Source organism: Paralichthys olivaceus, chromosome 10 (genome assembly GCF_024713975.1).
Source record: "Paralichthys olivaceus isolate ysfri-2021 chromosome 10, ASM2471397v2, whole genome shotgun sequence".
Taxonomy (NCBI): domain Eukaryota; kingdom Metazoa; phylum Chordata; class Actinopteri; order Pleuronectiformes; family Paralichthyidae; genus Paralichthys; species Paralichthys olivaceus.
The window spans coordinates 17,305,392-17,318,958 of record NC_091102.1 but is presented as its reverse complement, the minus strand read 5'-3'; the positions used below and the strand labels follow the sequence as shown (position 1 = coordinate 17,318,958).

The following is a 13,567-nucleotide window of genomic DNA, read 5'->3' as shown; positions in this document are numbered from 1 at the left end:
TTTGCACTTGCAAAAACACACCACAGCGAATTCCTATTCTGTTTAAACCTATTTGGGAATAAACCCTGACTCTTATTCTACACTATGTCTCCTCTTGCAACAGAGATTTAACAGAATTCAAAGTGGGGAATACATGACCGTCTAAAACCCAGATTTATAAACTGTGCAGTGACCGAGCTGGAAGGCCACACCTCTGATTGCCCCTGCATTCTGCACCATCAGGATTTGCTGAATGAATGTGCCATTCATCCCTCCGTGTTGTTGTCCCCTGTTTGGACTCACATGGATAATGTAATTGACAGATGGCTCTCATTCAGGCCAGGGTAGGCATGGAGAAAAGGGGGACGGACATAACAAGTGAGGATGTCGCCTGGATTTTGTGTGCACTTGGACGTTTGTAAATGAGGACTCGCCAGCTCTGAAATATTAAGGTTTCCCGAAGGTTTCTGGAGAAAATCCGTGGCAGGAGGTGTGACTGTAGTAAAGAGAGGATAGATATCCACTGTTGAAAACTTTTTGGAAGGACCAATGGGGGCTAAATTCACCATCTGCTGCTGTCACTACTACCTGAGACACAACAGAGAGGAGAAGAATGCTATTCTGCGGTGAGAAACACCTGACATGATGACAGAAAAACCTTCTGCCTCTCACATCCTGCTTTTACACCAGTTTTTTCCTCTGTCTCTCTCCCCAGTATTCGTACCAGTGCAGCCCCCAGACCCCCGGACCTGTTGCCCAGTGAGTCCAGTGACAGTGACACAGAGGAGGAGAGTCTCTTTGGGCCGGACACTTCGAGATGGAGCCTGTGGAGCAACAAGAGCCAGAGGGGCACCTCTGATCCACAGTCCAACACAAACAGACCCCGCGGTTCTCCCCTCAGGCGAGAATCGGACAGAGAGTTACAGGCCTTTATCAGCATGAGAGACCAGGCTGACAAGGCTACAGAGGTAAGATGAATTATGTTGATGTTGAGGACAAAATGACAGCAGGAGAGAATCATCACACACACACACACACACACACACACACACACAAGAAAGCAGCATATCTGTCATTTCCTATGACAAAAAAACACATTTACAATTTCTCGAACCGTTACAATGTCTTCCTAAAGAGAAATTCTTCTCTTTCGTATGTAATTAAATCTATGCAGGACACTGGTTACATTCACTGCAGCTGAATGTTGCGACTGACTGTGGTTTTACTTTGAAAGATAAAGCTATGATTTACCAAAAGACAAATCCTGTCACTTTTTACTGTTTCACCTTTTTTTTTTTAATGTCACATTATCTATTATGGTCAGGCAGATTCTCAACACACTTTAGATTATGACTAATCTGGATGCATTAAATCTATTATGGTGGTTTAACAATTATTGTAAAGGATAGAACATTGTTCTATCAGTTTGATATATGATATGAACAGTATGCTTTTATACTGAAATGTAACACTGAAAGTCTTGGGTTATTTTCTTTGTTACTTATGTATGATCTAACTTTACAGATTTTATTGCAACTCCACCACATCATACAATGCTATACATGTTTTAAGTAATTTAAAACTTTATCTATATTCCAGTTAAATTGATATTTATAACAGAAGTTTAAAATTATTACAGACATAAGTCACTATGCCATTTGTTGACCGGGTTACATTCAATCTATAAATGTTCCACTTTTATTGTACATACAGTAGCTGTCTTTCATTTGATTCACTTTCCATAATCATAAGTATCAGTATAATTAGGGAAATGAACCAATCAGAGAGCTGGCATTTATACCAAGACAAAGATTTACTGTATTTCTATTAGTGCTGAGATGTACCACTGTAATTCAGTCAAACCCTAATTCACTCTTCCTTATATGTTCCAGTACAGCTCTCTAATGACATTATCTGTTAAGAGGAGACGACATGCAGGTTTCTCTCAAAGAAGCCCTTAAGTCACATCAGTAAATGAACTTAGATAGATTCCAAAGTAACTTAGTTCATGTTTACTAGAAGATACTAGAAGAGGGCAACACATTTACTATGTTGTTTGTGTTTAGGTTCAATGCAAAGATCCAAGTCTTTTCCTTGTCATCATAGAAAACATGGAAGAGGAGATTTGCTTTAATGTGGCTGTAAAACCTCTAAAACAATGGAACAGCTCTGTAGCAGTGGTGTTTATTACCACTGGTGTAAAGGTGGTTGAGCTTGTCCTATTCGTGGTCGGCCATCATTCTGAAAAACGTACACACTTTTACGCCAACCTATAACCATAACCTTTACCACCTGAAAAACAGCTTCTTCCTACTTACAGACACAGCGTCTGTCCCCAATTTGAACAAACTGTCCCCAATTAACCGGCCTAAATATAGAATGTGTTCCCAAAGTTGGGCTATGACAGGGCTACACACACACACACACACACACACACACACACACACACACACACACACACACACACACACACACACACACACACACACACACACACACACACACACACACACACACACACACACACACACAAAGAGACAACCTACGTTATTTACTAGTCAATCAGTGGCAATTCTCACACAGTAACATACTGTAGGTCGCTTATTAGCCAATGAGTGCAGACATACAGAAACCGTGCATGTGTGTGTGTGTGTGTGTGTGAGGGGAGCTGGATAATCTATAAGGACGATTCTTCTATCCTCATATTCACAATGTTAGTGATTTGTCTCTCAGTGTTAATATGAATAAAAACAAAAGTCCTGACCTTGTCTGGATTTTTACTGACCCTGTCTGTGCCTGTCATTGTCTGTGGGCATGAGTGCATGCAGCATGCACTCTGGGACTGCACTAATTCTTTATGTTTGTATACAAACTATACCTCCTCTTTTGACACGGTTCATGTAAACAGCATCTTCTGTTTGGTTATTATTATCATCATGAGTTATTTGAGTTGCTTTATATATTTTTTAAATGCTGTCTCCTCTTCTGCTTCTTTAATACGTCATGTGTTTTTATTTCTGATCTGTGGGGTACGGCCTCCGTCTGCGTTAGGAAATGACAGTAAACTGATTCTGATTCGGACATGTACACAGTGTATTCAGACTACGTCTTCATTGGGGTCGTTAATGGCAATTTGTGAGACAGCCTGTTTCGCGTCAATTCTGTGCGCAGGAATAAGCAGGAATATTAAAATATAATTTTTTTATGACTGATTTCAGTCTCGGAGGAGACAGACTGAATATGGCGAGCATGTGACAGTCTCCACGTTGTGAATGGCTGGCGTCAGGACACAGTGGGCACATTGTATCAATAAATGATCCTTGATAGAGATGTTGGCCAACAGCCTGGCAGGACATTCAGGGATAATATTCATTCAACCATTCCAGCCTGTTGTGGGACTGTGTTTAATGTAGGCCAAATGGGGCTGTAGCAATAAAAAGCAATTAAGCACTGAGGGAAAAAATACTAGCCCAGTAAACAAAGTAAGACATGACAGTCTCTTAAAGGTCCAGTGTGTAAGGTTTAGTTGAAAGGAATATTTTGCAGAAATTGAATATAAAACAATCCTAGTGATGTTTTCACTGGTGTGTTTCATCAAAATTGTAAGAATTGTTGTTTTATTTATCATAGAATATAAAATGTATATCTTAAACTTTATATTTACATGGAGGGGGGTCCTCTCTCTCTTATTTACAAAAAGATTAATATCTCAGGATGAAAAAGAGATGTCATACATGTAGAAGACGCCGACGAAGATTCCAACTTGGAAAGACAATGAGCATCCGAGAGCCTTTGACAATCAGGGCAGATGCTGGTATTGATGTGCTGTAAACAATAATAGGATTTCTGCAGCAGAATGTATACGTCATGTCCTGCTTGCTGCTACTCAGACGCTATGGAAATCTTGGAAAATGACCCAATTTGTGACACAGTCTTAAAGACCCCTGAATAACACTGCAGCTGTTTTTCATTTGTGCTAGCTGATCAGAGTGTTCAGGTTGAAGTTGATCTGATATTAAGGTCAATGAGATGTTAATGAAGCACAGTTTGAGAAGAGTCCTCAGGAAAGGTATAATCAGACATGATGAGAAAAAACTCACGTGGGCTTTAAAGCAACAGCAACCTTTAGACCGATACGAACGTACTGCCTCAAACGCTAACATGTCTTGTGTGCATTGACTTTAAATAGAGATGAGAAGCTTTCCTCTGTTATGTGGGTAAAATATCCCGGATACGGGTGCTACCATCTTGTTTTTTTAAATGTCACGGAGCCAGAGTCTGCACAGTAGCGGTGGTGGTGAGGAGCCACGGTAACAAGGCTGTCCTGACGCTCACACTCAACCAATCATGAGTCAGTCTCAACTGTCAATCACCTCACCCTGTTCTTATAGCAACAAATAACTCACTGAAACCAAAGTTATCAGGAAACATAAGCACTAAAACATACATCAAGATTTAAGTGATAAGAACTAAATAAAATGATAAACACCATCTTTCAGAAAAAAATATTAGAAGTGTATTTGGACTTTTAAGTAACTAACATGGATGAGTTTACAATGTATACTATATCCAGTATCCAGTATACCCTGTATTCATGTGTTTACCTGTAGGAATGGGAGAAGCTGAATTATGACATACACACTTTGCGCTACGCAAAACGAGAAGTACAATCTCGATGGAAGAAAATCCTGGTGCAGCTAGGTGAGATGCTACATCTTCCCCTCCGCTTCATTCAGTTCACTCTGTACAACTCTCGTCCGTTTCTCATCTCATCTCTTTGTAAAACGCCCCGGATCTTTTCATGTGACTCTCCATCCCTGCAGGTTATCAGTGTGAGGTGGACGCCCTGCTGTGTGTGGACAAACGGAGGTTCAGTCGAGATCAGGAGCATCACAACAGAACCACGGAACTGTTGAAACAGCTGCTGGACCACACCTCTCTGTTCCCTCCTGGGACGGGGCCCCAGAACAGATACCTCTGTGTCATGGTACACACACACACATGCGCACGCACACATTTTCATATAAAACTATAGTATATGTTCTCCTGATCTCATCTTCATTGTCCTTCACTTCCTCCTCTCTTTAATTGTTAATCTGTCACTTTTTATTTTATTCCTTAATCTTCCTCTTCTTTATCTCCCCTCACTCTGTATCTGCATCTCACCTTCATTTCTGCATTCTGCCTCCATCACATGACTTCAACCCTTCACTAATATTTCACTGCTTGTTTTAAAAAGCCTTAATGATCAGGCTCCTGCTTACATCTGTGATCTGATAACCTTTTATGAGCCTGAGCATTGCCTGAGATCCTCCAGCAGGGGGGGCCCTACTGACTCGTGACTTCTCACTAAATGTTTGTTTGGGCCCCTCAGCTGTGGAATTTCCTGTTTGGAGATCTCAGGAAGGCAAATTCAGTATCTTCTTCAAAATCTCTTGACTCACTGTCATTTTATGATGTACTGTGAATGATACGGTACTTTTGAAACAATTTATAGTGTTTTACCTTTTTATGATTTGGATTTTATTATTTGTAAAATACATTTTATTGTAAAGCACTTTGTAACTTTGTTTTGAAAGGAGCAACATAAATACAGTTAGTATAATTTGTATTATCTGTCTCTCAGGATGAATAAAGTTGGTATCACTTTCATTATCTGTTTCTCAGGATAAATAAAGTTAGTATCATTTTTATCATCTGTCTGTAGGACTGCCTGGTGTCACTGGACAGTGCTGAGGAGTTTGTCAGACTGGCCAAAAAGAAATATCCCAAGCAATAAGGCTGAGAGACAGAGACAGAAAGAAGACGACACGGGGTGAAGAAAAAAAAAGACGTTTAAAATGTTGAGAGATGCTGCTCAAAAATATATCATCTGACACATACCTGCATGCATTTATGTCTAAATGCAAATTAATATCTGCTATTTGATATGTTGTTTGGAATTTATTTACACTGCATATTGGTAAGTTGCACTTTTTCATTTACACCTTAAGGTTTTTAAGGTTATATTAAAATGTTTTGTACTTTGTATATAATTCTCAGTGTCACAGTATTTCTCTTTCACTAACACTTGTTCACATGCAGAAATGCAGCTGTCCTTTAGAGAATGGATTCATTAAACAAGCTGACATGTAAAAATAGTGGTTTTGTGCTTATGTAACTTTTTTAAGATATCCTCTATATATATCTCTACATATACGTTTTTAGTGTTATATTAAATATGAGACAATCCATTAAACACAACTGATGTAAACTAATAATAACAAACTGTATATGTTTTTTTTTCCATCTTGTCAGGAATAAAATATATTTGCTCAGTCAGTATCATTACTTGTATTTGGCACCATTTGAAACTGTCTTGACAGTTTTGTCCCAAAGGTGGCAGCACATACTAATGTTTTAGTGGATTAAACTCTAAACTGGAAGAGAAAAAAAACTATGTAGTGAAACTTCTGTATCACAGATGGGTAAAACATTTTTCCTCTATTAAACTCGTAAAAATGCTTCTACCCAAAATATTAAAAGGGAAATATTTGCAGGGACAGGGTTAAAGTGATACAGTAACATTCAGGGAAGCTTGAAATGCAGTTTCGTTCGAGTGTCAGGAGCGGTGCTTAAGAATTTCAGAAGAATATGATTGAACATTAGAATGTTGTGCACATTGTTGGTAATTCAGTCAGTTACTGGTAAAACTTCACTTTCTGTGCAGAGATTCAGGATTTTTGCAGGTCGCAGATGATACTGTGTCATCCTGGCTTTCACTTAAAACCAATTTCTGAATCATGTCAGGGCTGTACCGTGGACATGTTCATGGACACACACCCATCTGGGCCACAGCATCTGCAGGTTCAGAGAGTGTGAGACCGTTTTCATCCAGTCGATCCCTGTGGTATGTCGGACACACACTTTCACACACACACACACACACACACACACACACACACACACACACACATACACACACACACACTCTCATGCTGGTGCACACATGAATACAGAAAGAGAGAGTTTACTCTGACCCAGATATTGTTCTCTCCAAGGCCCCTTCCCAAGTTTGGGAAACAGATGTGGACCTAAAAGAAAGGGGGGCGCTGGGGGAGGGGAGCGGGTACGAGGAGCAGGCCAATCCTCTGGCAGCACTGAAAGGCATTGTGCTGCTTGCACCTTTTTCTCATTACACTACTATGTGTGTGTGTGCATTTTGGATCGTGCAATGCTGACATCACTCTCCAGAATTTCACTGAAATATTGTCCCAAAGAGAGTAAATGAGACAACGATTGTGACAAGTTCTTATATTTATTGGACTAAAATGTGACAGATGAAAGAAAGAATTGATTTAAAAGGTGATTGTAAGATGCTGGAGGGAAAAGAAAGAGAGACAAGTATTTACTGTCACATTCTGGTTATTAACGTCCACTTCAATCTTCAACTCTCTCCATATACCACCCAGGAAACAGCTATTCTACTGTGCCTGATCCTTCTGTCCATCTTAGGTTTTATGTGTGCTTCATTATTAACTCAATCATATTACTTAATTTGTATTAAATATAAAGGAACTAGTTCAGTGCCCATTCTAAACCCGCCTGTTTGGACTGGGTGGCGTGCTTGGCCTGTGGTGATGCTGGTTGAGAATCAGTTGTTGTCGTAATGGACAAATGCTGAGTACCAGACTGTACTGAACACATCGCATCTCCACATCGCACCAAACTTAACGCTGCACTTTGGTCCCTTAACAACAAACATGCCATGTGAAGTTGATATGATGAATGGTTCTGACAGGGTAGATATCTGCGTGGGAAATACACCATTTTCTGTCTTGTGGAGATCAGACGATACCACTCTAATACAGTATCTGTCATCTAAATACAAAACTACAGCAAGGAAACAGTTAACGCAAAGACTGGAAAAAGAGGGAAACACCTAAGTTCAGACCAGCTGTAACAAAATCAGTCTACCAGCGTTTTATAAAGCTAATTAAATAATATTTTGCATTTTGTTTGTTCATTTGTTGGAACAATAATACATTATACAAAACATGGATGAAATGCAAATTTCAAAAAATCTAAAGGAGTGTGATATGAATCGTCTGGCTTGAGTATGTATAAGTAAACTGTATGAAATTAGATTCTATGATAAAAGAAGAAGAATTTAAGATGCTATTGTTTCTTAACGTTCACCAATTTGTGTGCGTTTCTTGCTCTGCCCTCTTCCTTCACATCCTTTCCACAACGTGTCCACATATGAAGCACTTTGCCACAGTGACAAATGGTTTCTGTAGATAAATGTCACAGACTGTGGTAATGAACTACAGAGGAACCCAAAAGCATAAGTCCACTGACTGGACTTATACTGGAGATGAGTAACAGTAACAATTTATGTATCTATACTGAGAAACAATCAACATTTGAGTATATAGTTTGAAATAAAACATTACATTGATCTGCACATATATTCAGCGTGAACAGACAATGACTTTGGGCATCCCCCAACTTTGTCTCTACTGTTGCAAAGCGTAACATTTTTGTTTCAGATGAAATGTGTCTTGAAATGATTAATCGTAAGGACATCTGTTAGAGAGGTTGTTTTATTTTTTGCATCTTTTCCATCCTGATCCATCATAGGGTCAGAATCGAATTTTCAGCCTAATCTATACTTCGTAAACCAAGATGATAAAACTTTAAACATCAAAGTGTTGCTACTATGAGCATGTCAGCATGCTGACAATAGAAGCAACTTGTGTAGCGTTCAGGCAGAAGCAGTTAATTTTCAACTCACAAAGGTACGGCTGGGGACATGGAAAAGATGACAGACTGCAAATTTGGTTTTGTCCAACAATAGAATCACAGTTGTCATTAAAATCTAAAAACATTACACTTGAAAGATGATATGGTAAGATGATACACTCCTGTTCATTTGGTTTGTAAAGGGGTACTTATGATTGAATGGGTTTATTTTAAACACAGAAATGGCAGCTCATAAATGCACATTTTCCGTTTTAGTTTTACTGAACCAGACAATAAGAATTCCCAAGTCCATCCATCCGTCTATTATCTATAACGCTCATCCTTTGAGGGTCACAGGGGGGAACTGGAGCCAATCCCAGCTGACATCGGGGAGAGGTGGGGTATTTACAAGTTTTAACCCCTGTAAAAGCTCAGTTTATCTCAGAGTCATTCATGATAAGACATAAATGACAACGGTGTCACACCCATGCACAAAAACATCAAGACACATGCTCGCAGGCACACACACACACACACACACACACACACACACACACACACACACACACACACACACACACACACACAAACACACACAGTACGATGTGCAGCGGATGTTTAGAGAACTGAATAAATAAACCAGGCGGTGGTGTGCTGACCTGTGTGACTCCCAGCAGAGGGTCAGAAGTCAAGAGTCTGCTCAGGAAAGGCAGCACTTTTATGGTGCTTAAACTCGAACACATCAATTGCAACTGTTATATTGTGTGTACAAGGAAGAAGGTTCAGGTTTTACACTCTATCTATCTATGTCATCCTAATGACAATGCGTAATGTGGCAAAATGAATTAGAAAACCAATGAATCAGTGTTTTGTGTAATGGCAGTTAAGTCATGTTTAAATGAACCTATAGGTACTAATGTTGCAGAGCTGTGAAATTAGATCAATCGACAAGATTTCATTTCATTTCTTATTTAAAGCACAGCTTGAGATTTAAAATAAAACTCAGACACTGTGTATGTGTAATGTTCATTGCTGTGGGTGACTGCTCTTTCAAAAGGAATTAGAGTGAAAGATTTCTATTATGTAGATCAACACTTTTCAAACAAAATATTAATAAGAGATAAAGGTAGAGTGCTTCACTGACACCACAGTCATGGATAGTATGTTGTTCCTGACATAACATCCATATTCTTAGTTCAGGCAGAAAATAATGCACACACACACGCAACATACGTGTATACACATGTACATTCAACGAACGCACGCACACACACACGAGATACATACAGTACACATGTACATTCAACATACACACAGCACAGATGGCTGGAGCGAGCCTTTGGGCAGGGCAGGGTGTGTTCCCCTGCATGTCTGTGGTCATCAGTGGTGCATCAGTAATACCACAAATCCACTAATGTTCTTAAAATATCCTGATTCATTCCTCCTCAAACTGAACATGATTAAAGGAGAGAAGGACTTTTCCCCTCAGTTTAGCTCTGTGTATTGTTGCTCCTGTAACTGTAGGCTATTGGTTCTGCAGCTCACTGTGGGTCAGCATCTGACAACATTACTTTGTAGGTACAATATGTTTTTATAAGATGTCATTTTGTGTGAACCAGTAATCTGCATTAATATGAGACATGCAGCTGTGTGTACGTGCAGATATATGTGTGTGTGTGCGCGTTGCAGCTTTCACTGATGTGGTTTTGGATGTCAGAGTCGTCTGACAGCTGTTGAGGCTGCGCCCCACCCGCTAACCTGCTAAAAACTCACTTCCACATGTGTGGATGTGTTCATCTCCCTATATGTTCCCCATTACTAAATCAACTATTACTGTCATTCCATACAGTCCTCACTAACAAGTCGATCCTCACACTCTGCCTGTCAAAGCATTGACTTCCACTTACTGCTTTTTTTATAAAGCACTGAACTATTTACAGCCAAAATATATTATTGAACTCCTGCTACATTATGAACCATCCAGACCCCTCAGGTCAGCTGGAACAGGTCCGCCCTCTGTCCACAGAGTCAGAACTAAACTTGGAGAAGCAGCAGATTTTATGCTCGACACTCTCCTGCAAATCTTAGACTTCCCTGTTTGCCACTATCTTTATTTAATCTGATAATGACTCATTAATTTAATCTTTTATATCTTATTTTATTTATTTACTGTCAATGTGACTTTTTTACAATTTATTTTTTAAAGCTTCTTTTTTGTTTAATGCTGCTTTTACAATTTGTCATGATATTGATATTTTATGTAAAGCACCTTGAACTGCCTTGTTGAAATGTGCTATTAATAGCAATAGAAGAGTGACTGGAGTCAGTTGGTCTTGTAGCAGCTAAAAACATAATAGTATGTAAATAAACGACTGCACACATTCAGTTGTTGAAGTTCTGCTCTAGCTTCTCTCTTGAAAGCTTCGCCAAAAATAAATGCTGTAGATTTGGTCAAACTGGACGATCTTGTTATCTGGGAATATAAAAATAGATATAATAATAGATAAATAGGTAAAAGAAAGTCATAGGAGCAATTACTCATTGTTATAGTCATCTCAGTCTCCCCCTCTTCCAAAGTCAGACAGTGAATCATCCCCCATTATGATCACTTGGCTGGGTTTCTCTGTCAACACTCGTCTGATGTGCACTCATTCTACCTGACACGGTGCCGTAACCACAGAGCAGTCAGGCAGCTCAGACACACTCATGTTCCTGATTCCCTTGACATGAATCAGAGGCTGGATCAGTCCGTCGTACTGCGTCCATGCTGACAAAAGAAAGAGAAGAACCTCCTTTTGTTGCAACATACATTGTGATGGCGTGTGATGTCATGTAATGATGGTGCAGATGGAGACACTGATGCACAGAGACAAACAAATAGGAAGACATAGAAGCAGATGTACACCCAGTGTCAGAGGACAATGTTTAATACACCACTACCAGACGTGTGTGTGCGTGTGTGTGTCTGTGTGTGTGTGTAATACCACAAATGTAGGTACAGCTGGGAGGTCAATCGAAGCAGCGAGCGTCCCATCATAGAAATAGAAACCGTTCTCATATAAACCTAATTCTGACTCCATGATTCTATCTACCACAGGAGCAGTGACCTCATATTTTATGTCTCTCCCATTAACTGAGTTGCCATTCATGTATTTTTTTCTAATTATGATGTATTGGATTACATAAGTTTAATGAACCTGAATAACAGAGTAAAGTACAGTAAAGAGAGACCATCTTGCGATGGGATCATACCAGACGAGACGTCTGTCGCCATGGTGACCTCCTGACCCATGACCAATCATTACTACATGGCTGATTCTCAATTCAGGGGCTCTATCCTTCAGACGCTGCATTCGGAGAAGGGGATCACGGGATGTAGGTGACAAATGCCTTCACCTAAATAGAATACGTCTGAAAAGGGCAGTAAAGTATGCAGCCCTGAATTGGTACAAAGGAAGGATTCATTTACTGTAATTTACTTTATATTGTGAAGAACGTTGTAACCTGTTTAGATAAGTGCTACACAAATAAAGTTATTATTTTACGAACTACACAAGTACTTCAAAGTTATTCAATTATTCAGATGTGCTCAATACTTATGGGTCAGACCAGCTCTTCAAACTCGGCCTCCAACACATTGGAGTTTGTGTCTTGCACAGTTGTGACCCGGTCACATTAACAAAATCTGTCCGAAGACACATTATCACCTGCCAAAGTTCTCCAATCCACCTCTGTGGTAGTTTCCACTGCAGAAGGTGTGTAAAGGGTCACATTTTGCCATGACGACACACATAAACACACACACAGGATGAAAATAAGACCAACCTCACTGTTGCAGCTGGTAACAATTGGTCTCACACTGAACCTGCAATTTCTGTCACACTTCACTGCAGTCCCCCAAGCAAACCTACTTTTGGAATGAGCAACGTGATGATGTGAAATAACAATGGAAATATGTCAATTTATTGACTTTGTTACTCCTTTAGCCTCTTCACAAATTTTTTTTCCCCCCACTTTATTCTTTCCCTTATACAGTTGAGCAGTAAAGTTTTATTCAAAGGAAATATTACTCAAACTATAAGTGGTGGATTTATACAGATGTGGTTCTCTAGTGAGCAGGTTCTACATCCTAAGTAGAAATTGTGGGATTGACTCAAAATAAACTGAATTACTTGTTCAACAGAGGAACGTGTCACAAAAGGTATTAGTGTGGCTCATGACAGAGACTTTCCAGCTGTGTGTCCACTCTTTAGAGCACTGTCTGCTGTCATCACTAACGGCAATACAATTGTGTAAGAAGTTGTGGGACCAGCTAGAAGCTCACTCTGTTACAGAATACTGTCACTTCACTGTCTATAGTGTTTAGAGGCCTTTAGTTTTTCAATACAGATTTACTACGACTGTTTCCCGGCAACAGAGGCTCTGTTATCAGCTGAATCACTGCGTTGAAGTCAGAGACTCAACTTGATTTATATCTTTGGTGAACCTTGATGTTCCTGCAGTCTGCTCAAAGCTGCCAAACATCAGTCCAGATGTCTGATCAAAGGTCTGATCATCTTCCTATCCAGTCATCGTTTCTTCTGTCTTCACTGTAAAAAGTTCCTCACTTCTGTTAGATTTGGCTTCTTTATTTATTTCTCACTATCCAGTTCATTCAACACAACTAATGTGGATAATGTTCTTGTTTTTGCCTTAAACATGTATAGATATCTGCTCACATGAGTAAATCGACCTTGTGTTCCTGGAGTGAATGGGCATACAAGGATAGGTATATTTTAAGTTGTGTTCTAAGACATTACACATGTAACTTGGCATGTATCCGTAGTATTTAAATAATATATAATTTATATTTATTAGACTTTTT

The 13,567-nt window shown here is 39.5% G+C and overlaps 1 protein-coding gene across 1 annotated transcript; it reads left to right on the top strand.

Moving 5' to 3' along the window:
- The first annotated feature begins 298 nt into the window (after nucleotides 1-298).
- LOC109631261 (melanoregulin-like) lies at nucleotides 299-6,296 on the top strand. Its single transcript, XM_020089891.2, has 5 exons — nucleotides 299-605; nucleotides 695-947; nucleotides 4,590-4,680; nucleotides 4,803-4,966; nucleotides 5,687-6,296. Exons 1-5 carry the CDS (start codon nucleotides 529-531, stop codon nucleotides 5,756-5,758), a joined length of 657 nt encoding a protein of 218 aa, XP_019945450.1. The 5' UTR covers nucleotides 299-528; the 3' UTR covers nucleotides 5,759-6,296.
- The last annotated feature ends 7,271 nt before the right edge of the window (nucleotides 6,297-13,567 follow it).

Coding starts and splice junctions, on each gene's coding strand:
- LOC109631261 (XM_020089891.2), top strand. CDS start 529: ATGGGGGCTAAATTCACCATCTGCTGCTGTCACTACTACCTGAGACAC. Junction 606..694: donor GAGAAGAATGCTATTCTGCG/GTGAGAAACACC, acceptor CTCTCTCCCCAG/TATTCGTACCAGTGCAGCCC. Junction 4,967..5,686: donor ACAGATACCTCTGTGTCATG/GTACACACACAC, acceptor ATCTGTCTGTAG/GACTGCCTGGTGTCACTGGA.